The sequence below is a fragment of the Rhynchophorus ferrugineus genome, unplaced genomic scaffold (genome assembly GCF_030347505.1).
Source record: "Rhynchophorus ferrugineus isolate W39M unplaced genomic scaffold, kcgeb_rfMv2 rfM10, whole genome shotgun sequence".
In the NCBI taxonomy this organism is placed as follows: Eukaryota; Metazoa; Arthropoda; class Insecta; order Coleoptera; family Curculionidae; genus Rhynchophorus; species Rhynchophorus ferrugineus.
The window spans coordinates 6530968-6555161 of record NW_027472589.1 but is presented as its reverse complement, the minus strand read 5'-3'; the positions used below and the strand labels follow the sequence as shown (position 1 = coordinate 6555161).

Genomic DNA, 24194 nt, shown 5'->3' with positions numbered 1-24194 from the left:
AATTGAAATGATGTTTGATTTAGCTCTTTCATTGTTGCCAATCGTAAACAAAGTTACTTAATGTTGCCACCTTTTAAATATTCTGACAGGTCTGTCAAAATATATTCTGTAAAGCTTGTTAGAAACGTCTTTTGACGTGTCCTGTGCTCTTATAATTTTGTAATTTTTTTTAAAAAGTATATAAGTCAATATCAAATATATTTATACATGTAAGTAAATTCTAAAGATGTTTTAATATATTGATAAAAGAAACTAATATTTAATGAAACAAATCTGGATATCACAATTGATGTATACTTGATTTTTACCTACTTTCTCTTTATATGTGAGTTATTTTACGCTAAGTATTTGTTTTTTAGGTAAAACAAGTTACAATTTGCAATTTTATCATAAGTAACTACTTTTAAGAACTCTAAAGCCGATTTAACTACCTAACCTAAAAATGGGCGATAGCGACGATGAATATGACAGAAAAAGAAGGGACAAATTTCGAGGCGAAAGGGCAGAAGCGAGTTATAGGGGCGCAGAACGAGTAGCCCGACCGAGAGATGATTGGCCTGAACGGTAAGTTATATATGTGCCGTAGCTGTTGGCTTCATTGACATTGTAGTAATTTCAAGTTCCTTCCTAAGTTGTTTTTGTTAGTAAGTTAGTGAAGTTAACTTAATTATGATTAGAACATGATGTTGAATGTGGAGATCTAATTTATTGAGAGAGTATTTTAGTTAGTATAGCCTTAAACAAATATTCAATGATTTTCAATAATGTGTTCTATATTTAATATGTATATGGTACTCTTGTAATTATCTGGATATTTTATTTTGAAAATAAATAATTTATCCACGCGAAGGAATTTTAAGTTGCTATAAACTTTGGCTGAATGTTGGCTTTTTTTCTTGAAACCTCATTTAGTGAGACTTGGTCTCGACCCAGGCCGAGAGAATATCGGCCAAGAGACCGTGGATATTCACCCAGTATGGAACCATCACCGAAGAGAATACGCCACGATTATTATGGAGGCGAGGGATATTATAATCACTATGCTCCTTATCATCAAGCAGCTCACAGGTGTGTATATATTGATTATTTAGAGAATGTTAATTTTACTTTGATGTTTTGCTAGTTATTCATGTTGGTTTTTCTTATTTTGGTTAGTATTTTCTTATTAAAGGATATTTTATTGTTTCAGTTTCCTTTTACCTTGAAACAATAAATTATTAAAGAATTAAATTAGATGATTATAGTATGATATAAACATACATTTAAAATTTTATTATTTAAGACAATGCATTAAAGAACAATACTAATATATAATTCGTTTGATTTTGTTATGTTAATGTGATTTTATTTCTTTAGATTTCCTTTTTTTTGTCAATTGTTCAATATTAACCAAAAGTCTGATTAACTTATTTGCTCCCTTAGTTTTCAACGAAGTTTTTTCTTCAGAGAGCCCCCAGGCGTGCCTCAGATTGAGGGGCAACAGCCTCCTATGATGTCTTTCAAAGCCTTCTTAGCTACTCAGGATGATAACATTTCGGACAGTGAAGCTATCGAAAAGTATAACGACTACAAATTAGAGTTTCAGAGACAGCAGCTGAACGAATTCTTTGTCGCGCATAAAGATGACGAATGGTGAGTGTTACACACTTTTGAGGATTTACTGCATAATTTGTTGTAATAATGATTCGAAGCAGCAGAATATAATATATATATATATATAGAAATGTGAGGTACTGCCTAAATTTATAAATACAAAGGAATATATGTTAGCTGTATGGAAAAGTAATTCACTTTGAAAATATTTAAATATATCATTTATTCATCAAAAATAAGCATTATTGGAAGGAACAACTTTTAAAAAACAATACGTGTTTTGCACATCCCAGTTTTCTGGCATAGCCCAGTTAATTTTCCAATATTTTCTCTATTTTCTTGACCTTCTGGAATTATTAATTTGATATTAATCAAATTAAAAATAGATGGGTCAACAAATGTAATGCTTACTAATAAAAAAGATAGATAAAGATATGAGGCATTGTTTTGTATTCTTTAGTTACTTCATACTTATATTTTTATTATTATACGCACTATTATACCAAGCAAATGCCCGAGAATGTTAAGCTACGATTACACTGGATAGCAGAAAAAATTCTGTCACTGGGTTTTTACTATTTACTAAATTTTTCTTGTACTTCCTCATTATAATAGCTAAAATAATTTTCTTAAAAAATATATTTATTAACAAAACAAAAATCATTTGGTTTAGAGGGGAAATAGTTCTTAATAGTAAATTTTATTGTTGTAACCAAAAGGTTGAACTTTGACATATTTGAAATAATTTTGTTCACTTTGATTTATGGATTATATTTCGTCAGTTAGAGGTAGTCAATGTTGAAAATTCTGATTCTATGTTGTGCTCTGCATCATTTTCCTTCAGTGGAAACTGCGATTATGGGCAATATTCAGTATGAAGATATAATGTTTTTTTTTTATTCTCCTCCAAACTACTACTCATCTGCCTCTATAACATTTTCTTAAGAACTAATGTGAGCGGAAACTATATAAAACAAAACTTGTCAAAGTTAACAACCATTGAAAAAAGCACAATAAAACTTTTTTAGTTAAACGTTTGTAGTAGGTGTTGTAGCAATATTGAACTTCAATGAATCTACAATATTGTAATAAAAACATATAAGTATGAGCAATGCCTCTTTTTGTTAGTTGGCCAGTCACGATACTACTTTTTCGATGTAATAGAATTTTTTAAATATTTTTTCATAGAAAATCTTCCAGTGTTTTATTATTACTTTTAAATAATCAGAGATCTAACAGTATCTTTAGGTATACATAATGTAGAAAATGTGGATTACTATTTCACGCATCTGATGTATAGATAGAGTATTTTTGTTATATGAACAAGATAATAATCATATTTTGAAGACTATTCCGATGTTTCCTCATCAGTTCAGTATAATCAGGCTATGTTTGGAGAATGGGTATAAGTATTGTATAGGTATTGTTTTATGTTTTATGGTATTTCCTTAGACAAAAGTATTATCCATCACAAATGTGTTTTAAAATTTAGGCAGCTCACGATGTATACGGATCAGCAACACCGTTCCGCTAAAAGTAACTAGGAAAATTTAATGTAAATTTGTTAATCAAACAAACAAGCAACCTGGTCAATAAAGTAACCCAAACCTTTTTTCTGCAGCATCGTAGTACACACCGAGCCGCACAAATCTGGCGTCGATGCAAAATATGATTTGCACGTGTGTGTATATGTGATAGCTCTATTCGCGTTTTTTAAACTCGTCTAACAGTATTGAAACAGAGCTCGAAATATTGTGGATTTTCGTTTTTCGTTTTGTGAGACGTGCGCGCAATGCACGATCTCCCGCGCGCTTTTGATTTTATACTGGGTAATAGATGGCAGGTGAGATGATTAAATAAGTCGTCAAATGACAGGTTTTTGACACACATTCACTTAAGGCCCCCATGGGCGCCTGGGCGACTGGATGCGTGACTGCTTGTCGTTTAATAGATACAAATTTGTTTCTTGGTTCATCGATACAGTGTAACTAACAGCTATTATACGGTAATCGAGACATTTCTCACAACACGAAATGAAATAATTAAAAGTAAACAAAACAATAACATATCAACATTTATATTGTATGTTATATAAATAAGATAGTTATTCACTTACCTTTTATAAACACACTGAGAGCAGTAGTTTCCCAATTATCTGTATATTTTTGTTCGTCTATATATCAGGCCCACAAAGCCTTTGATGTTACATCCCTACTCTATTGCTTGTTGCATATATACAACTATGTATGGAAAGGTTAATGTTGTATTCTAACTTTTTCCTTTTATAAAACATCGTCATTACGCTGATATATACGAGGCGTCTCAAACAAAGTTTATATTTATTTTGCTTGTTGGGAGAAAGCAACGAATTGGACGGGTTAATCAATATTCTGATCAACATCTGTAACGATCCTAACTCATCATTTCGGAAAACCTGAAGCAGCCCCGGAGCGATCATGTCCCAATGAATTGAGTTCAGTTCAGTTTTTTCTCAGTCGGGTTGCATATAGAAAAATCCCCTTCATTCTCCTAACGTAGTCTGGTATAGGCACCGGCATTGGTGCAGAGCAGTAAACGACTTCTTCAACCAAATGATATGGTCAAGCAAGACGTAGCCACGTCACACACGGCCAATACGTCTCTTATACGTTTCCCGGTAAATTGATCCTCAGGAAAAATGGCACAAAGTGGCCTCCATTCGGTCCTGATTTAATCCCCAGATATTTTTTCTTGCTATCAAGAATCTAAATTTAACGCTAATAAAACTTCCCTGACGCATTTAAAAGAAAGTATCTGTCTGAAAACGGCAGCCATAGTGGAATCTGTCGACCGTTCATAAGAAATAAATACATACCCAAATTGTCTAATATTTTAACATTTATAAACATTTTTTCGATAGACTTTAGAAAAATCAATCCACTAAATGTAACTTTTCTTTTGAGATACCTTCTGTCTTCCCATCATTTGCAAAATTAGGAAATACATAAGATAAACCAAGAAAATGGAACCCTGTATATGTGAGAAACTAAAAAAAAGCGCAAACTTGTATCTATTAAGGGATGTCCCAAAAAGATTTTTGAATAATAAACAATAACAGCATCAAATATACTTATGTGTCTCAAATGAATGTCATTTTATTATTCATGAATTTTTAGAATGCAAAGTGGTGTGGCCGTTTTTTTCTATTTCCTGCGATCCGCTTCTTAATAATCTCGTATTTTTCTTCTCTTTTCCCTGGAATTTATCATAGGTTCAGAATGAAATACCACCCAGAAGATTCCGTTAAAAGGAAAGCCGAACAAGCCGCCGCTTTGCAGGTAGGTTTATCATCGTTTAGTTGGGTGTGGAACCGTTATTTCATTCGCATTTTGATTCTAGAGAAGACTATCGGTATTCAACGATTTATTGAAGGCGGGAAAGATCGATAGCACCGTTATAGATTGCTCTCAGACGACCAATCTCCTGAAGCTTTTGGATACCGTTGTCATTAAACTCGAGGGCGGTAGCGATGAGGACCTGGAACTCCTGGAAAAAGAATATGAAGGTATGCTATTCATCGGGTCATTCGGTACTGTTCACCGTAACGGTTGATTTCAGAAATGGAGGCGAAGTACAGGGAGCAGAAGGAGAAGGAAGCGGCCGCCGAGAAGGCCAGAGAGGCGAAGGCCGCCGAGGACGCGAGGAAAAAAGAAGAGAGGGAGGCCGAAGAAATCAAAATAAAACAGGAGCAGGATGAGAAGAAAACGAACGGGGAGGAGATCGGCGACAAGAACGATGAAGACGATAAATCGGGTAAGTCGTTGAGTTGATTTCGATTGAGACCGTTATGGTTTACTATGAATCGCCACGTATCCAGATAAGGAGGAGGGAGAAACGGATGACCGACTGGAGAGCGAATCGAATGAACCAAACGATCAAAATGAGGAGGAGAAGGAGGACGTCCAGGAGGAACAAGAACCGGAACAGAAAGATGAGTCGGTCGAGGTTGATGATGACAAACCCGACGAACCGACAGAGGCCAATCCTGCGGAGGCTAATGAGGAAAAGGAGGAGCCGAAAGAGGTAGAGGAGCCTGAAAAGAAAGCTGCGAAAGACAAAAAGAGGAAGCGCTCATATTCAGGTAGTGGTATGTACATCTTATCTTATATTTGAGTATTAAATGTGTAAATGATTTATGTCTTTTAAGAGGGGAACGCTTTTCAAGGATTTAGAATGAGTCATATGTGATTATTTCTTTCAAAGGTGATAAAATAGCCCTCAGTCATTTTATCATAACATAAAAATGTTTGTTTTAATAAAATGGCGCCTCTGTAAATATATAGTTCTATTCCTAGTGATCTCTTCTATTGAAATCAAATAACAGGGGAAAGATTAACCTATACAATTAAAAATGATATTAAAACTCAAACCACTTACCCACCAATCTGTGATCCCAGATGCTTGTAGTAAGTCTTCAGCGTCATCGGTCATATTTTCTTCTAACTGATGCAGTTTTAGGACTGTGGCTTAAATTGCTTTAATGGCTTTTGTCTAAACAAAAATTCTGTAGTTATTTTCTCCGCTCATCCGTGTTTTAGGACAAATCATCGTGTTAAACATTTCGTTAGTGTTTTTACTATGCCTTCTCAAGCGTCTTAATTCATCTATATTCTCAAACGAATTAAATCATCCCTAGATAAATATTTGTTTCACTTACATTTGCGTCTGCGTCTCAACATAATATAAATGAATATGGTGTCCACTATCGTGATTTAGACTACTTCCAGTTTAATTCTTAATAAATTTGATATTCCATTAAACTTGTCAGCAGACTCAGATCACCAGCAATTGTATGCATCTAATTAGAAGTATCTTACTTAAACACTTTAATAGTCTGGTATCTGTATCAGAATCTTGAAGTATTCAATATGCCAGTATAAGAACCATTATCAATTGATAATTAGATTATGTTAAAGCAGATTGTTTCGTTTGGAAAATGATCAATCAACATCATATACTTGTTTGGTAAACCTGGCATCTTACAGGGGCCTGAAACCAAAAAATGAACAGTATTTGAGACAAGAACAGTTGCTGATGGAGAACAATGACGTCATTACTTGAAAGCTTGTCAAAACACTTGGGTATCAAGTACTTGAGACGCAGATACTTCTTGCTAATAATCCACTTTTGAAATTACATTTTAAGAGAAACAGAATATTTAATTACGAATCTGTTTAATATTGTTTTCGCTCTAATAGGAAGTAGCAGTTCATCATCAGGCTCTAGCAGTTCCAGTGATGAAGAGTTGGAGGAAAAAGAGGAGAAGAAGGTCCAAGAAAAAGAAAAAAAGGCCGAGGAAGAAGACAGGACTCAGAACAATGAACGAGTTATTGTCGAGACGGTAAGGGTCAATAGGTTTTCGCCTGTATATTTAACAATCAACTTATCTAACTCCTTAAATTAGATTGAGCTTGTATCTGATGATAAGCCAGAGAAACCCAAAGCGCTGCATAAGACTACTTCAATTTTCTTGAGAAACCTGGCTCCTACCATCACCAAACAGGAAGTAGAAGCCATTTGCTCGAGGTATTGCGGTCCATCGCCCTCGTGGGTGTATTGTTAACGTTTTATTTTTTAGATATTCCGGTTTTCTTCGGGTAGCCCTGGCCGACCCTCAGCCAGAGCGTAGATGGTTACGTAGAGGGTGGGTTACCTTCAAACGAGAAGCGAACATCAAAGAAATTTGTTGGAACTTGAACAATATTCGATTAAGGGAATGCGAGTTGGGAGCCATCGTTAATAGAGATTTAAGCAGGAGGATCAGGTAAGGATGGATGTTATCACTTAGCGCTGAGACTGAGAGCTTAACGTGTATTTATTTATTGTAGGCCAGTAAACGGAATTGTAGCACACAAACAGGTGGTGAGATCCGATATAAGGATAGCTGCAAAGGTCACCTTGCACTTGGATTCCAAAGCTAACTTGTGGGTGGAGGAAGATGAAAAGAAAGACAAGCCCCAACAGGTAAACAATATTTTTTCGTGCTCTGGTACAATTTTTTATTATTGCCTAATACATTTTCTTGGTAGACATTTGGATTAGTCTCAAACAATCCCGTACTTCACAATATCACTGATTATCTTATTGAAGAAGCCAGCGCTGAAGAGGAGGAACTCTTGGGCTTGGAACCAACGTCAGAAAATCAAGAAACTGTGTCTACGGTCGATCGTGATGAAAATTTGATCAAGGTAAGTAAATAATTATAATATGGTCGATTCGTTTTAATCTACTTATTGAAAATTGATAGGTTTTGGACAGAATCATATTATATCTAAGGATTGTGCATTCTGTCGACTACTACAACCATTGCGAATATCCGAATGAAGACGAAATGCCGAACAGGTGCGGTATATTGCACGCTAGGGGACCACCACCCACGTCTAAAACTGATATGACCCAATTTATCGGCGCCCCCGTTGAGGCCAAGATGTCCAACTTCTTACCGGAAAAACCAAAAGAGGATAAAGACAAGAACGAGGCTAAACTGGTATCTATGGCTTTGAAAGACGTCGATACGGAGGTGGATAAGTTTGTTCAGGCCAATACCAGAGAACTGTCGAAGGATAAATGGTTGTGTCCATTATCCGGAAAGAAATTCAAGGGTAAGTTCGACTGTAATTTTTCCCGAAATTCGCCGGCCGTATCAACTCATCACTTTCCTTGCAGGGCCTGACTTCGTACGCAAGCACATATTCAACAAGCACGCGGAGAAAATCGAAGAAGTGAAGAAAGAGGTGGAGTTTTTCAATAACTACCTGAGGGATTCTAAAAGGCCGATGCTGGCTGAAGCGCCACAACCCAAGAGAGAAGAAGCGCCATCTTACAGCCATCAAAGGTACGGGAATGCGTTTATATATTTTCCATAATTGTTATAGCCCTTTCTTTTGTTTTCAGTTATGGTAGTTATGGGGGATTGGGTGGTTTCAGCAGACCTCAGCCTTTTTACAATCAGGGTTTTACTCAAAGACCGAGAGGTTACGCTCCAAGACCTAGGTAAAACGATAAACCGATCATATAATTTGAATAACTTATCTCAACGCGATCTTCCAGAAGTGGACCGGGAACAGACTTTGGTAGACCTATCATCCACTACAGAGACTTGGATGCTCCTAGAGAACCAGAAGAATTCATTTAAGATACCACTCTATCTTATTAGTTAACAAATAGTCTAAAAGCCAAGCAAAAAAAGCCCGTTTATCATTTCTATGTTTGTGAATAATTTTTGTATGTTTGTTTTTTTATTTGTAATCGACTTTATAAATAAATATAATAGATCCATCGTGTAGTTTCGTATTTTACTTTACTCTCCCCTAACTACTTTTCTTTACATACTTCTTTTGTATGAGTGTGTTACCGAATTCCTGAATCGCTGGGACGATTTTGATTATATTTGTGCTTGAGAGGGGATTCAGTGAGTTTTCTTCACAATTGGACCCATTTAAATAAATTTATTATTTTTCAAGTTGGTTCTTCTCAAAATGCTTGCAAATCTCATTGCCTGTACAACTATTTCAACGGAAAATCGATGAGAGAATTGTGGCTATTTTGGAACCATTTATGTTAAATCACAGTGTGTTTGTATTAAGCGTTTATTTTTGTTCAAATACAAATGTGTAGTATTGTTATTGCCTTTTAATTGCAGATTTAACGTGTAACCGTTTTTTATTCTTGAAATAAAATTGCTTTAGAGTAAAATAAAACTTATTTGCTTATGCCTTAATACAATATGGTAAAGGTACTAAATAAAACAATTTATATCCAGTGAAATAATTTATATATTTTCTCATGGAAAACCCAATGGTTGGGTGTAGCTTAATGAAAATGATTTATTAGTGATTACAGATAAAAATAATCAATGTTATTATTATTCTTTAACCTTCTAGTTTCTATAACAAAATCCTATGTGAAGTTTCTCTTGTGTCTTTCTCTGTTCCAGCTTTTGGTCTTCAAAATCACTAAGAGACCTAAAGGTAGTGTCGTTAAAGCTTAATGTAGAAGCCATGCTTTGACCACATCATATGTTTGTTCTTTTATTGGATGTTTAGCTCTTGTGTTGGATAAAAATGATCTATATTATTATTTATTATTTGGAGACAATTTCATAGTTAGATACAGAGTATCAGCATATTAGAAATCTGCATTTCATGAAAATAAATAATTTTATAGTAACTACTAAATTATATCACATATAGTTTTGTTTTGCTAACTCTGGATTAAATTGTGAATTATATTTCCTCTTTGGGCCTTTTGTTTCTGAAGGCTTTTCTTTTGTGCTGTCACCTCGTATCTTAGATAAAAGTGCTTCAGTTTTTCTTTTTTCTTCCTTCTCTCTTTGAAGTCTCTCTGCTCTTAATTGTTCCAATTTTCTATGCGTTTCTGCCTTCCTCAGCTTTTCATCCTCAGAATCACTGTCTGAGTGATTCTCTTCTGGCCGAGGGGGTGTGTCATTGGAGGCTGAAGATGAAGTCCTACTTCTGCTTCTGTGTTTCTTCTCACTTTTTTTCGATTTTTTACTTGCATGTTCTTTCTTTCTCCTTTTTGGTTCTTCGCTAGATTCTCTTTGATGTCTTTTTTTCTTTTTTGATGACTTATATACACTCTTATTTGACAGTAATGATTTATACTCTTTAAATTTAGATACAGTTTCTTCATTATGATTGGATTTACTTATGTTAGTATATTTTTTTATAATATTCAAGGGATCCTCACGAGTTTTACTCTTAAGATTTACTTCCCCTTTATTATTTTGTAATCTTTCTGGTAACACTTCATACCAACTCTTTTTGCCTAATGCCTCATTTGTATCTTGTCCTAAATATGTTAGATATCCTATTTGTTTCTCATATTTTTCTTTTTCCTTTTTAATTTCCTCATCATGCTCTTTATTTGTTTTATTCTGATTAGCAGTACCCTCTTCTAGTTCTTTAAAAAAATTAACATGTTCAGTATTTACTGATACATATGATGATGTAGATTCATTTGAATCTAACGGAATGAATGTGTCTGTTGCAAATTTTTTACGTGACTTCTCAAGTAAAAATTGTCTTCTAGCTTCACTTTCCTGAAAATTAAAAGGCATAGATATATATTTATTTTAAAAATATAATTGAAAATACTTACAGCTAATTTGGCTCGTTCTTGTCGAACCCGTTCTTCTTCGGCTGCTTTTGCTTCATCTTTACGGACTCTGGCGATGTTTTCCTTAGTTCGAACGTGCCATCTGCAATATATAACAGTTAATTCAATAGAGAAAAAGCCAATATTTTATAAACATACCTTTTTTTGGGTAATATATTCATTTTTAAAAATAACTTGAATATTAATTATATATAATAAACGTAAAGTATTATTTTATATTTTCTATAACTCATTGACAACAAACGTAACAATGATACATAACCTACAAAAAATATTTCGACAGCTGACTAGTTCAATTGTCAGAGATAATAACCATATATAATTTTTTTTTCTCAATATCGACGAGAAAAATATCGATATATCGGATTGCATATTTTTAAATAAATATCTATATATAAAAAAAAATTCGTTATTTTTTTGCAGTATATTAAATAGTTTCCTTATAATGTTTAAGAAATATATTTTTTTAAAAATATATATCGACCCAAAATATCGATATAAATATATATTGATACATTTTCGGCATCCCTAGTTACATATATTCTTTTTTATAACAACCGATATAATAAATATATATGACAAACATAATACAATATAATATATAACAAATATATATATATATATATATATATATATCACTTTATCATACACATCATACTTTATCACATAAATTTAACTAAAAAAAATAAGTTTGACCACTAAGTAGTTTAATCTCTATTGCATAACGATTGGTTATTAAAACTAGTTTCCTTTCCTTCGGCCTCTTCACAACATTGAATGAAAATTATCTGTCATAAGAAATGTCAAGTGAGTGTCAGTTTTAGACAAAAATACTTTTATAGTTTTGTGAACTGTGTTTTATTAGAAATTATGTAGAAAAGTGTGCGAAGATGAGTGTTTTTGGTGATTTTCAACAGGTGTGGCTACAAAGGTTTCCAGAAAGTCCTCTTCCAGGCGCTTGGGAGGAAGATGTCCGTGCAAATTTAGCTAAGCATAAACAAAAAGTCGCCCTGTTGAAGGAAGAACTGGAACATGAAGAATTCTATGTTGAGTATCTTGAAAGATTACTTTCGGATGTTGAACAACACAAGAAAAAATTAGCAAAGGAGAAGGTTCCTAATGAAGATGGGCAGTCAGAACAATTGGGTGTTGACGCGAACGTAGGTGGGGAGGATTCCTTATCAAAGGTAAATATTTATCTTTTTTCTGTTTTGTGCAATTGGCTAACGAACAATTTTTTACGGTAAATGATTATCTAGTGCTGGTTTAGCAATGTACGGTAATTCACATTTCACAATTACCTGAGTCATCCAGGAGGAAAAATAAATTTGTATGGAAACATGGAAGCAAAAGAAAAGTGATTTCTTTAACGTTTTTTTTTTTATAAATTATGTATGATTCATTGATTTTCAAGATAAATATTTCACATTACATTATTGATATATCTTATTTTATTTTCTAACAATCAATAGGAAATATGAATTAATTTTTGCAAAATACATGACTGAAATCATAAGTATTGTCTAGAGTGTATCAGTATATAATTTTCTATTCGAATGCTTGTTTATAGTTACATAATTTACACCATATGAATATTTAATGTTTAGTTTTTTTTATTTTCAACGTCAATGTACTTATGAAAATTAAATATTCAGGTATGGTAATATGCCTACTAAATGTTCAAACAGGAATTATCAACATAGCTATTGGTGTATTAATCTTTTGTTTGTATAGACACCCAAATAAAATATCTGTCTTTTCAGAGAGCATCTCTTGACTTATCATTGCCATCCCAAGAGAATCAAATTAGCAATGAATCATTTTCTGCACATATGTGCATAAATGAAATATCAAAAAATCTTAAGAAATCTCAGTCAGACATCTCAGATAAAACTGGTTCTGAGGCTGAAACACCTCAAGATCACGAAGCAACATTTGTTACTGTAATAGAAGTTAACGGATTGAACAAGAAAGATGGAAGAGATTCGCCTTTAACAAAGAAACCCCCAGTGTAAGTTAGATTCATTATTAAACAGTAAGAGAATGTAATATCGATGCGTTATCTCCTACAGGATACCAGCTAGGCCAGATTCCTTAAAAAATACACTTTTTGATACCAATAGAAGCAATAGCGGATCGGTATCGTCCAGTTCAGAGATTCTTAACAATCCCGACGAGCCGTATTACGATAGCGTTGCTCCCGAGGAAGATTTTCTGGCCAGAAGTACCAATTCGAGTACAGAAAATGTTTTCGGATCGAGCAGCACCCTGCCGTTGGATCTCAAGACTCAGCATTCAATTGAGCCTCAAAGCCCCGGTGCCTCCAACTACGTTAATATAGAGTATTTTATACAGTAAGTACATTAATTATTATATGAAACGTTATTTTTGATTCCAAATGCTAATAATTTTATTATATTTTAACTTAATTATTTATTATTTTTTTAATCAATGAAAATCGTTTTGCGTGCATGTATTTCCTGAGATGTGAAATCAGCAAGATATCAGAGGTATCTAAATCTGGCCAGTAGGGTCTATGTTGCAATAATTTATAGTTTAATTCAAATATTTTTGCGATTGTTTCTGTTTTGATAAAAAACAATTTTTTCTAAACTTTAAACCAGGTCTTTTTGCACGAATTCTTATATGCGTCAAGTTTTTTTTACTTATTTGGTAGTAATCCACTCACACAATTATTGTTGTTCAAATTTCAATAATATTTTATGTAAAGTTGTAAAACATAAACTGATCTTATATAACTACATATCGGCGACTGTTCTTGGAATTTTTAACCATAGACAGGATACACAAATCTAACCAATACATCTGTTGTATCTCTCGCTTATTTCAGAAGAAAAATGTGTTATATGTCGTTATTTAATTGTATAATTTTAACAATTATTCTGTGTGTTTGATGTTACTTTTACAGTTTATATTTTTATGATTGTTTTTTAGTAATCCTAAAAAGAATGGAAATGATCATAGCAGCAGTGAAGACGAGCAGGAAGAACAAGGGCCACTAAAAAGACCTACTAACGATAACAGTTCGTATGCCAGTTCAAGTTCGTTAGAATCCACAACACCCGCAACCAGAAGGAAATATAGCCACGTAAATTACGGAGTGATTAAAAAATAAGGATACAATACAATTGATATTTTTTAGGATGGAGATTCGTCGGGTGACAAAATGTACAGGAGTATTTTGGGCAATATTATTGATAGCGAAACGAATTACGTCAATTGGCTCAGTGTTCTTATCAAGGTAAGTTGTGAGAAACATAAAAAGGCTTGATTTATCGAAGTTTATTTTATCCTAATTACTAACCGTTTCCACTGATTTATTAAAATTATTTAATATAACTTCACTGAACAAAATCAAATGGTTTTAGTTTCTTTAATCTTCCTACTAAGCTATCATTGTTTAGGGGCTGGATAACCTCAACATTTATGTGCCGCTTGAACCGCTCTTATTCTGATTCATTTTTCTGTTCAACATTATATTTTGGCAATAGCTTTTTGTAACTTTTCGCCAATGCCAAACTTTGTCGGAAGATTAAAAAATATATTGCAGAACAAACTTTATTTTCTTCTAGTGATTTCTTCTATGATTCTGGTGATTCTGAAAACCTGATCAATTGTGGAATGTTATTTCCTGAAATAAAATGGATGATCCGAAGTACGATGTTTTTTCTCAATGATTGGTTTTATCCTTTTCAAGGGAAGTTTTTTGAATAATTTGGACATTGTCAGCAGTATTGATATTGGCCTGTATAACTGTTTCATGAGGTGACTTTCCTGATTTAGGAATCATAATTGCTTCCGTAATAACACCTTCCACAGTTGTGGTATGTATTGTAGTTCGAATGAAGCATTTATTAGGTTAATGATATTAATTAGTGCTTTTCTTGGAACTTCCTTTAATATTTTCCAGGTAATAAAATTAAAACCAGGAGCCTTTCATGCTCTAACCAGACTGCAATTATTTACAGCAGTTTCTGATGACCTAGAAATCCAGCAGGTCTGGGATTTTATCTGGACACTTTGGCCAATATGTGGGATTATCTGTCGAAATAGTTCGCCATACAACCATATGCCCGAATAGCCCTTAACAATTCCCCAACCTTTCTTGGAATTAGTCTCAATTCCCAATTTGTATGTTTGACAAATTCTTAGATTTTTCAATTTTATGCTGTTTCGGTAGGCTATATAAACCGGCTACTTTGATGGCGTCGTTCTTAGTTATAATATTCACAGCTCAGATATGAATTTAATTTCCTCAAAATGATGAATGTTTTCTTTTATTTATTACCGCATTTCCTCCTTTTGCTGCGTTTTCTGGATGATTTCTCCAATATGTTTTACAGACTCTGAATTTAGCAAAAGATTGCTTGGTAAAATATATTTCTGATATCAGGCATGAATATATCTTGCTTATAACAACAACCATATATTTCCACTGAAAACAATGTCGGTTTCTGTACTGCATCCAATATCTCTTAACAGTATCATATTACTCATAAGCCATCCTGTGTTTATGGCAAACTACTATTTTTAGGAATGTTTAATATGTTTTAACTCGATAAGAATTACATCGATTATTCTTCGGAAATTTCAGTACATGAAGGCCATCCAAGCGACCGTGGGCACTTCCCAGCCTATCGTTACCGAGGCAGAACTGAACACGATTTTCTACAAAATTCCCGAGCTCCACTCGCTGCACGAGAGCTTTCTGGAAGCTCTGAAGAAGCATTCGCAGAAATGGGACACGCGAATCGGGGATCACTTTAAGATAATGGTAGGTTTTTTTTGTTATCGATATAATTACGTTATTATACCTAATTTCGAATAGGCCTCAAACATATCTTTGTATGGCGCCTTCCTGAGTAATTATGGACAAGCGTTGGACACCATCACTAAGTGTTGCGCGAACAACGTGCAGTTCGCCGAGATTGCTAAAAATGTCACGTGTAAGGACCTTTCTAATCAGCCTATTACACTTGAGGATCTTCTCTACAGGCCAGTCGCGAGGTCAGTGAATCTTTGTTTATTTATATTAATGAGCAGTGTTTTATAATGATTTCATAGGGTACAAAAAAACGCACTCGTCTTACACGATTTATTAAAATGCATCCCAGCAAGTCACCCGGACCACAATAGTATTACTGACGCGTTGAACTTGACGCAGAACTTCCTGGACCAGTTCAACATGATTCATACCAAATCAATGTTCCCGGTTAGTTGTAGCACTTGAGGTTACACACCCACATAAAGAATTAAATTACGTTTTATGTTATAGTCGAACGATAGAGCCCAAAGACGACTGGTGAAGAATTCCTTTATCGTCGAGTTTGTTGATGGCCATAGGAAGTTGAGGCACTTGTTTCTGTTCAATGATGTCATAGCCTGTGCGAAATATAAGGTAATGGGAAAGAGTACTTGGCCGTGTTACATAACAAGTTGAGTTGTTTTCAGTCGTCGGGGAGAAATGAAAAATACACCTTTGAGCTGAAGTGGTTCATTCCCGTTGAGTGTATCATGATTTTGGAGGAGACCACTGCCAATTTATACGAAATATCGCAGTCGAACATCGTTGCGTTAAAATCTCAAGCTGCCAACGTTCGAGACCAGTTGAGACAGGAGGAGAAACTTAACGAGGAAAAGGTATGTTTGTTTATGGGCGTAGATGGCCGACATTTCAACAAAATTTCGACAAAAGCAAGTAAATTAAATATTTACAAAATATTAAACACATTTATTTAGCTCTAGGATATAATAGATAACAGAATAATGAGTTGAGAAAAAATAATGTCCGGTTTTTCCATGTTTTATAATTCATGCGGAATATCGGGCGTCTTTTGATATGCAGTCTTATTATGGCTTATGCAAGTAGGTCAAAATGGTCTATCTAATTTCGTGCCTTTATGTGCCTTTTAAGCCTATGTAGTATGAATAAAAGGATATTATTTATTATTGATGATCATAATGTCTAATGCAAATGTCTTGCCATTCGCAAACATATATTGGCCAGTAAAATATCTTTATCTTTATATGTAGAAATAAGACATTTTACTATAGAGAATAACAGTATTATCTTGGTAAATTGAGTAGTTGGAATTCTAAATGAAAGGCTGCATATGGCATTCTTTGTTTTCCATAGCAAGTTGCTAACTTATTTAATGAATGAATTACTGCTCACCTTTGGTTGTTGAATAACCATTTTCTCCACTTATGTTTTCTAGCATCGATCAAAAGCGAGTAGGGGATCCGATAAATTTAGAAAAAGATTGATGGAACTCGAGAGCCAGCTGGTGTTGGTATCTCCGAATCTGGTTTATCGTATCAAGCACCGGTCGCATCCGCGCATCTATGCGTTTTTCTTGTCGAGCGATTTCGAGAGGACCCAATGGGTTGAAGCTATCCAAACGTTACAGGTAATGCAATAAATGCTTTCGTCGTGCGGTGTGTTCTTCAAATTGTGTGTTTTTTTCTTCACATAGAGAACAGAACGAACTGGGAAGGTACTGAATAACGTACAGTACAGCATGTTTGAGCTACAGACGTGGATCACCGCGTGCAGACAGTTTTTGAAGACCAACATGGGATCCTACCTGTTGAGGAGCGGTAACGACGAAAGTCTTCTCGTCGGTGATCTGCACGTTCATATTTTCGACATAACCGGATTGGATTACCCTTGCGGTGCGTCATAAAAAGCCCTTTAACGATCTTGTTTGAAATCACATTTTCTTTTAGATCTCTATGTGTGCTTAGAAGTAGATTTCTATGGCCACTTCTTCCAAAAAGCCAAAACCAAAGTGTCGAAGAACTCGATGACGCCCCACTGGAACGAGAACTTTGTCATCGATCTGGAGGGATGCGAGAACCTGAGAATCCTGGTATACAGAGAGAACCAATCTCACGACCAGCTATTCGGCAAGCATACCATGAAGCTGTCCAGGAAGTGGTTGAATGAACAAAAGACAGTCGAAAGACAAATTACCGTAAGTCGTTGTTTACCCAGTATATTGTTTGGTTTTTCAATAAGGACGAGTCGATGTGGAGACGAAATGAAATAGCACTACGCCATTTTAGCAATACGCATCAAACAATATTGTCTTTCTTGTACTAGGGTTTATTGTATCATTCGTCTTAAATTTGGCAATCAGAGGTTGGACAACCAGCAGAGGACTGAAGGATCACTGCTTTACTGTTTTTTTTTATTTAGTTTAGTAAATTATATTTTCCATTTGATCTGCTTGTCGCCTGTTCAGGTTCGTCCATCGATCGATGGACGAACCTCCAAGGGAAGACGATGAATGCTTGATTATTAAGTTTTTGTAAATTTTAGGCCTCGTTGCATTAATAGCAATTTAATTTTCTCGCGAAATATCTTAGTCTAATTAAATCTAACTAGTCTTTATCTCGTTTTAATAGTTTTGTGACTTCAGTGTCAGTCTGTTTTGCCAAAGAGTTACAAATTACAACCACAAGCACTATTCTCTTGTTCCTTGGAGAATCATCACTGGTAGTTAGCCAGACTTAAATTTGATAATGCTGAATGTGCCAATTTCCCTGTGAATCTGAGTGTTCCCGTACCATGAACCCTTCAGGGCCTTATTTGCGCTTTTGGTGCTTGGCTGTCCGATTTGGAAAGGTTTGTTTTGTGTCTGGTCATCAAGGTCTTGTATAGAAGAGTCTAATAGTAATTGCTAGTTTGCTGCAGTAGATCGCCTGTTATGTAATGACTGAATAATAAACAAGTTAGCCAAACAGGCGAAATAATAAACTCCGCGGAAAACAACATTGACTCGTTCCAATTAAGAACCCATTTAGAAATGTTTGTGTAACGTTTTCTTGAAATAATTTAGATTAACGGATCTGTGTTGAGAATGGAGCTTCGTTTCGCTCCTTGCGAGGTAAGTTTAAGGCGGGTTCCTGCCGGGAAAGTCGGTTCCCTATTTGGAGAAAAATTCCACGTTGTCTGCAAGTAAGTTTATGATACCATTTTCGGTAAAGAACACCATTATTAACCATTTCTCTATCATCATCGTTAGAAGACAAAAGAGGGACGTTCCCTTCATAATAACGGCTTGTATCAGGGAGGTGGAGAGAAGGGGAATGTCGGAGGTCGGAGTATACAGGGTCTCCGGCTCGGCCAGCGACATACTGAAGCTGAAAAAGTCATTCGAGACGAGTAAGATCACTGGCATCTCGGGTAACCGTTACTTTTAACCGGGGCGGGATTGTTACAGATTCCTACGAGGCCGAGCAACTTCTGAAGGAGGTGGATATCCATTCAGTAACTGGTATACTGAAACTATATCTACGCGAACTGCCAGAGGCCCTCTTCACCGACCAGCTCTATCCGGAACTGCTGGAGGCGTTCAACCAAAGCAACGGGAACTTGATAAGGAGAACGGAGTTGTTGAAGTCATGTCTTGAGAAGCTCCCTAAAGAGAATAGGTTTACGATACAGAGAATATTGGATCATCTCATAAAGTTCGTATTTATATGCGGTAGTGTCGTTTGTTCTATTTCTTTGCTTTAGGGTTCACGCCTACGAGGATGATAACAAGATGTCCCTACACAATTTGGCAACAGTTTTCGGCCCGACTCTGCTGCGTCCCGCGTCAAGCAAGGGCGACAGTTCCAAGAAAGACGGCCAAAAGCAGCGAGAGAGTTTAGCCACGGGAACTGTCGACGTGATGGCGCAGGCGGGCATCCTGTACTGTTACCTGCAGGATCTAAACAGTACCCAGAGAGGGAACAGGAGGTAGTTTACCACCTGTCGCGACCCCTCTATCGATTTCCAGTATGTAACATGTACCTTTCCGTTAAGCTAAGTTTTTTTTAATTTGAGAAAACATAACGACTGTGTTACATCATTGCTTCTATGATGTTAGAAATATTCCACTAGCCTGTAGGTTCACTATTGAAAATGTGTTTAATGCAACTGATAGATGAGATGGTTAAATACAGTACAAATTTACACCATCGTGGCAAAATATACATTATATATTTTGCTTGTGACAATTTATGTCTGGTTAAAATATCCTAGCACCACACCAGATAATGTTCCGACATGATACGGACCTAAACTTTGTGTTAGTAATTTGTCTTAGGGTAATTTATCATGAGCTTTATAGTATTTCCGTTTAGTATTTATTCCGTGAGGTCTCGGACGCAGTTTCAAACATCCACCGGCCAGCGTCCCATTATCTGAGTGTAGCGCCGGAGTTTCTGTGTTGCCAAATTTTTCCCTATCTTCTAGGATAAGAGCTAGTTCAGTAAGATTGTCTTAATAATTGAGGATAGCATATCTAATGCGGCAGATCAAGATGGCTGAAACCAGTACAAATTTGTACCATCCTAAACGTTAGAACTAAACACATGCATCGAATTTGAATTCTAGTCCAAAATTGATGAAGTAATGTTGAACAAAACGAGTTGCAATAAGGATAACGATAACTTCTAAACAAATATCTAGTCAAGTAGCATTTTCATCAAGCGATTCGGGATATATCCGGCATTAGACACTTTTTTAAAAGGAAATTCCATACCAACCTAGTTTTAGGATGTACAATAGATTTGATTCTAGACGGCATTATAATATATGCGATTTTTTATACTAATATTTTCTAGATTAACTGATAACTATAACTGATATATTTATATATATTGGTTTAGTATTCTGAATACTAGAGCCAGCCCATATATCTGTCTAATATATCCTGTGGATTCCACAGGTGGTGATAAATCTGTTTAGGTATTTTACATAATACATATGTCTTCTAATGGGCTGCGTTTGGTGTTATAACTTCGCCGATATGCGTATAATAGCAACACGAGGCGGTATAGTTCTTAGTAAGTTCTATTATAACTATTAGGTCTTAGTAAGTTGTATTATTACTATTAGTTATTAGTAAGTCTGAATTATTTGTTTCCATATGGGCGTATTCTTCGCCTATTGGGGTAACGCCTAAAATATCATTTTCTTTTGTGTATATATAATAAGCGTGTGCTTCGCTTCCCTATGTCCAACTTTTTTGTATATGTGCGTGTGAATGTGTGTATTTATTAACTCAACCATTTGACGTAGTGGTTACACCTTTAATGTAAACTTATATTTTATATACATTTTGTAAACTACAGTAGCAATAAATCGATTACCTGTTATCTCTTTTGTGTGTTTTCATGATACCAATCCAATCATCGTCGAGAATTCGCTATGAATGGCTATGAAAATTTGTTAATTTTCTACGCCAATTCAAATTTTTTACACGATAGGGCTCAGCCAAACCTAGTAGTTGCGAAGATGCCGCATTGCAATGTGTGTAGGAAGTTCTCTCTACTAAGAAGCTCTGTAGCCAGTGTACTTATTAAACCTGGAGCATTCTGGTTATTATTTGTTCAGAGAATTGCAGCTTAGGCCGAAAGCTTTTGAATGTATAGTCTAAAAAAGCATGGTATAGAATTACCAGACTGTTACATACACTATTACCCAAAAAATAAGAATTCATTTTTAAAGGTCGGTTTAGTTTGAATTGAGCATGTTATATTGTTCCATTCAATTTGTACTAGAGTCATAACGTTTCAGCCAATTATAGGATTTTAAGGGAATCATGTCAGCTTTAGTAGGATGATTATATTCATCATCCACTGTAAATAGTTAATCAGCAGAGTATGAATCTTATGATTTACTGCAGTATGCAAAGATTTTTATGATTATATGTGATATATCTTAAATCTTCTAAGGGCGAATCAGTTTAATAAATATTTGTAAATGATGATGGTCACAAATACATTGGCAAGCTTTCTAGACTGGTGTTAAATTAAATCCCTTCATTCAGCGGTGGAAGTAGTTGTTGAGAAGGAGAGGGGTATATTTCTAAACATAATGGAACACTTTAATGAATCCTTTTGGATAAACCTGATGGAGAACCCGATTCTCCTATTTAGTTTTTGTTATCTGCATTAGTAAATTGTGCTTTTGTGTGGAATGTTGAGGCTTCGTCTTCAAGGATTATAAATTGTAAAAAATACTAGTTTTTTAGTCATTTATAGTAGGATGCTCAAAAATCATTATATAACTTAATGTTACTACTGAAATCACTGTTAATTTAAAGGTTATAGTGGTTTCAAATGACTGCAGGCCTCAAGAAAGTACCATATGGAAAGAGCCCATTTTAAAGACAACGACAAATTGTACCAAAAAGGTACAAAAAAGCATTGGACTAATCCTGATGTATCCCTCTTGAGAATAACTTGATAAATAAAGAATTTTCTTTAAAGCTTTGTTCACTTATTGAGTGCTGTATCCTCAATCCTTATATTTTGACCAACCTTACCACAATTTTTAAATTACTAAGGTGTATTTCTTTTCATTATTGATGAACCACTATGAATATATGAACTGATACCTAACTAAAAGGTTTATGTAGTATTCTGATTACTTTCTTCATAATTGGCGCAATGAATGAACAGGTTGTGTTGCTTGGGATATGAGATTAATAACACCTTCAGATTTTTTTAAGACTTTTTATTTTATCTCGTTATATCAGATTGTTAGAGGTAACATTACAAAAGCATCGATTTTAGTAACTACTAACATAACGTCACTTGTGTTAAAAGAATTGTTTCTGTACGGGAAAGGGGGATAAATGGCACATGGTTAAAGAGAGAAATCGCTAACAGAAACAGGCATTGTTAGATATTCGGTATATATCCCGAATTATATTACGTAATGTCTAATCAGGTAAGTTCTAATTCAGATGTTATAAGTACGTAGGTGAACACTCGGATATATGCTGATTGGATTCGTACAAAAATACATACATACAACCGTACTTTATTTGTTAATAATTTAAAGCTCGTCCAGTTTCCTTAACGCTAATCCTAACTTATCCTCCAGGTCCGCGACCCGCTTCCTCAGACGGTGGATCTCCTTGTCGTGTTTCTCTTCGCTTTCCGCGTTTCTTCGACTTCGCGCGTTCAATCTACTGATGGTGTTCAGTTGTCCGGTGAATCTACACAAAATAAGGATGGTACCAGTGAGGATTATGTAGATAAGGAGATGAATAATTTACCGGCAATCTGTGCAACACTCGCTCCATAATTTGAGATCGACTTTTGGAATTTCCTCGCAATTAATAAGGCCTCCCTGCAGTTCCGGCAGTATGAAGACGTCTTTGGTGATCTTGGTGATGTTATCTCCATTATCGCACAGCACCTGAGCCAACGAGTACTGTTTGATTTGTGTTAGCTGCTCGGGTTTGAACACCAATGGATTTTCATACCTGGAAAATACGATCACTGTACCTCATGCATAATTCTTCCGCGCCCTTGGCAAATGTTTGTATGTTAATTCCTCTCCAATCATAACAATAATGTTTTTATAATTTTTATATTTTAAGTTATACAAGTTTTTGAGTACAGTTCGGTCCCGACCTTCATAGAGTCAAGACGTGTTTTTTCGTATTGTTAACACTGGGCGCGACAATCCTAAGAAAAACAAATAAGCCCAATCTTACCAACAAATTATACCGACTGGGACAAATTCAGATTATACTGAAGGAACAAATCAGTTTAAAAGTAAGACTTAAAAGTATAGATGATCTTGAGCAACAAACCAAACAGACGAATCAAAAGATAAAAGAATATAAACAGAATTGCTTTCAAAAATACGTAAGTGAATTAAGCTCAGAAGCAGATAAAGATTATTCGCTATGGAAAATAACACGAAGATTAAAAAGACCAATTATTCGAGTATCGCCAATTAAAAACGATAGAAATGACTGGGTTCGACGCAACGATGAAAAAGCTGAATTGTTTACACAATACTTAGCTAACATATTTCAAACTAATGATATAGAATCTAGAATGGATACATCTCCTGTTTATCAATCCGATGTAGGTCTAAATCTAATTTATCCATTGGAAGTTGCTAATGAAATTGATAACCTCAATCCTAAAAAGCCACCTGGAATAGATGACGTTTCATCTGGATTATTGAAAGAACTGCCACGAAAAGCAATCATCATGTTGACACATATATTTATGCCTGTTTACGACTGAAACATGTTTTGGAATGCTTTAAAGTGGCACAAATAATTATGTTCAAGAAACTTGACAAACCTGCTGAACAAGTCGAATGTCACAGGCCTATTTTGCTGCTACCTGCAATATCAAAGCTATTTGAGAAACTGATATTTAAACGTGTTAAACATTTGGTAACAATACCAGATTTCCAGTTTGATTTTCGAAATCACCATTCAACAATCGATCAAGTGCACAGAGTACCTGCGGCTATTGAAAAAGCGTTTGAGGAAAAGAAATACTGCCTTGCAATATTCCTGGATGTCTCACAAGCTTTTGATCGGGTTTGGCATTTAGGATTAATCGGTAGGATAAGTAAATTGTTACGGCGT

General features: G+C 35.0%; 4 protein-coding genes across 10 annotated transcripts in view; 2 read left to right on the top strand and 2 right to left on the bottom strand.

Annotated features, from left to right (window-relative positions):
- Positions 1 to 79: 79 nt before the first annotated feature.
- Positions 80 to 8917, top strand: Ars2 (Arsenic resistance protein 2). 6 transcript variants are annotated; one of them, XM_076416161.1, is made up of 17 exons: positions 80 to 209; positions 360 to 564; positions 934 to 1068; positions 1447 to 1632; positions 4844 to 4910; positions 4972 to 5137; positions 5191 to 5385; positions 5450 to 5719; positions 6831 to 6973; positions 7037 to 7158; positions 7211 to 7396; positions 7461 to 7596; positions 7662 to 7820; positions 7880 to 8234; positions 8299 to 8467; positions 8527 to 8625; positions 8683 to 8917. In XM_076416161.1, the coding sequence occupies exons 2-17, from the start codon at positions 443 to 445 to the stop codon at positions 8765 to 8767; spliced, it is 2595 nt and encodes an 864-aa protein (XP_076272276.1). In that variant the 5' UTR covers positions 80 to 209; positions 360 to 442; the 3' UTR covers positions 8768 to 8917. The 6 variants fall into 6 exon arrangements, with proteins under 6 accessions (XP_076272276.1, XP_076272274.1, XP_076272275.1 ...); XM_076416159.1 differs by having other exon boundaries at positions 1423 to 1632; XM_076416160.1 differs by having other exon boundaries at positions 913 to 1068.
- A 475-nt stretch (positions 8918 to 9392) lies between these two features.
- Positions 9393 to 11066, bottom strand: LOC143204324 (leukocyte receptor cluster member 1 homolog). Its single transcript, XM_076416915.1, has 3 exons — positions 10909 to 11066; positions 10753 to 10852; positions 9393 to 10693 (listed from the first exon to the last, which is right to left on the bottom strand). The coding sequence occupies exons 1-3, from the start codon at positions 10929 to 10931 to the stop codon at positions 9815 to 9817; spliced, it is 1002 nt and encodes a 333-aa protein (XP_076273030.1). The 5' UTR covers positions 10932 to 11066; the 3' UTR covers positions 9393 to 9814.
- A 476-nt stretch (positions 11067 to 11542) lies between these two features.
- RhoGAP1A (Rho GTPase activating protein at 1A) lies at positions 11543 to 20943 on the top strand. Its single transcript, XM_076416150.1, has 17 exons — positions 11543 to 11957; positions 12534 to 12781; positions 12843 to 13124; positions 13726 to 13879; positions 13934 to 14032; positions 15386 to 15565; positions 15620 to 15798; positions 15856 to 16003; positions 16067 to 16189; positions 16243 to 16431; positions 17010 to 17201; positions 17268 to 17466; positions 17521 to 17768; positions 18636 to 18754; positions 18822 to 18961; positions 19020 to 19266; positions 19316 to 20943. The coding sequence occupies exons 1-17, from the start codon at positions 11661 to 11663 to the stop codon at positions 19542 to 19544; spliced, it is 3273 nt and encodes a 1090-aa protein (XP_076272265.1). The 5' UTR covers positions 11543 to 11660; the 3' UTR covers positions 19545 to 20943.
- Positions 20944 to 22470: 1527 nt separating this feature from the next.
- Pxn (Peroxidasin) overlaps positions 22471 to 24194 on the bottom strand; it is a 102567-nt gene continuing 100843 nt past the window's right edge. For both annotated transcript variants that reach the window (XM_076415493.1, XM_076415492.1), the window contains 2 exons: positions 22854 to 23063; positions 22471 to 22793 (listed from right to left, as the gene is read on the bottom strand). In XM_076415493.1, the coding sequence (XP_076271608.1) occupies positions 22631 to 22793; positions 22854 to 23063 (373 nt within the window). In that variant the 3' untranslated portion in view covers positions 22471 to 22630. The remainder of the gene's footprint in view (positions 22794 to 22853; positions 23064 to 24194) is intronic.

Coding starts and splice junctions, on each gene's coding strand:
- Ars2 (XM_076416157.1), top strand. CDS start 443: ATGGGCGATAGCGACGATGAATATGACAGAAAAAGAAGGGACAAATTT. Junction 565..912: donor AGAGATGATTGGCCTGAACG/GTAAGTTATATA, acceptor AACCTCATTTAG/TGAGACTTGGTCTCGACCCA. Junction 8,468..8,526: donor CCATCTTACAGCCATCAAAG/GTACGGGAATGC, acceptor TTTTGTTTTCAG/TTATGGTAGTTATGGGGGAT.
- LOC143204324 (XM_076416915.1), bottom strand. CDS start 10,931: ATGAATATATTACCCAAAAAAAG. Junction 10,853..10,908: donor AATATATTACCCAAAAAAAG/GTATGTTTATAA, acceptor TATATATTGCAG/ATGGCACGTTCGAACTAAGG. Junction 10,694..10,752: donor AAGAACGAGCCAAATTAGCT/GTAAGTATTTTC, acceptor TTTAATTTTCAG/GAAAGTGAAGCTAGAAGACA.
- RhoGAP1A (XM_076416150.1), top strand. CDS start 11,661: ATGAGTGTTTTTGGTGATTTTCAACAGGTGTGGCTACAAAGGTTTCCA. Junction 14,033..15,385: donor GGCTCAGTGTTCTTATCAAG/GTAAGTTGTGAG, acceptor CGGAAATTTCAG/TACATGAAGGCCATCCAAGC. Junction 17,202..17,267: donor AAGCTATCCAAACGTTACAG/GTAATGCAATAA, acceptor TTCTTCACATAG/AGAACAGAACGAACTGGGAA.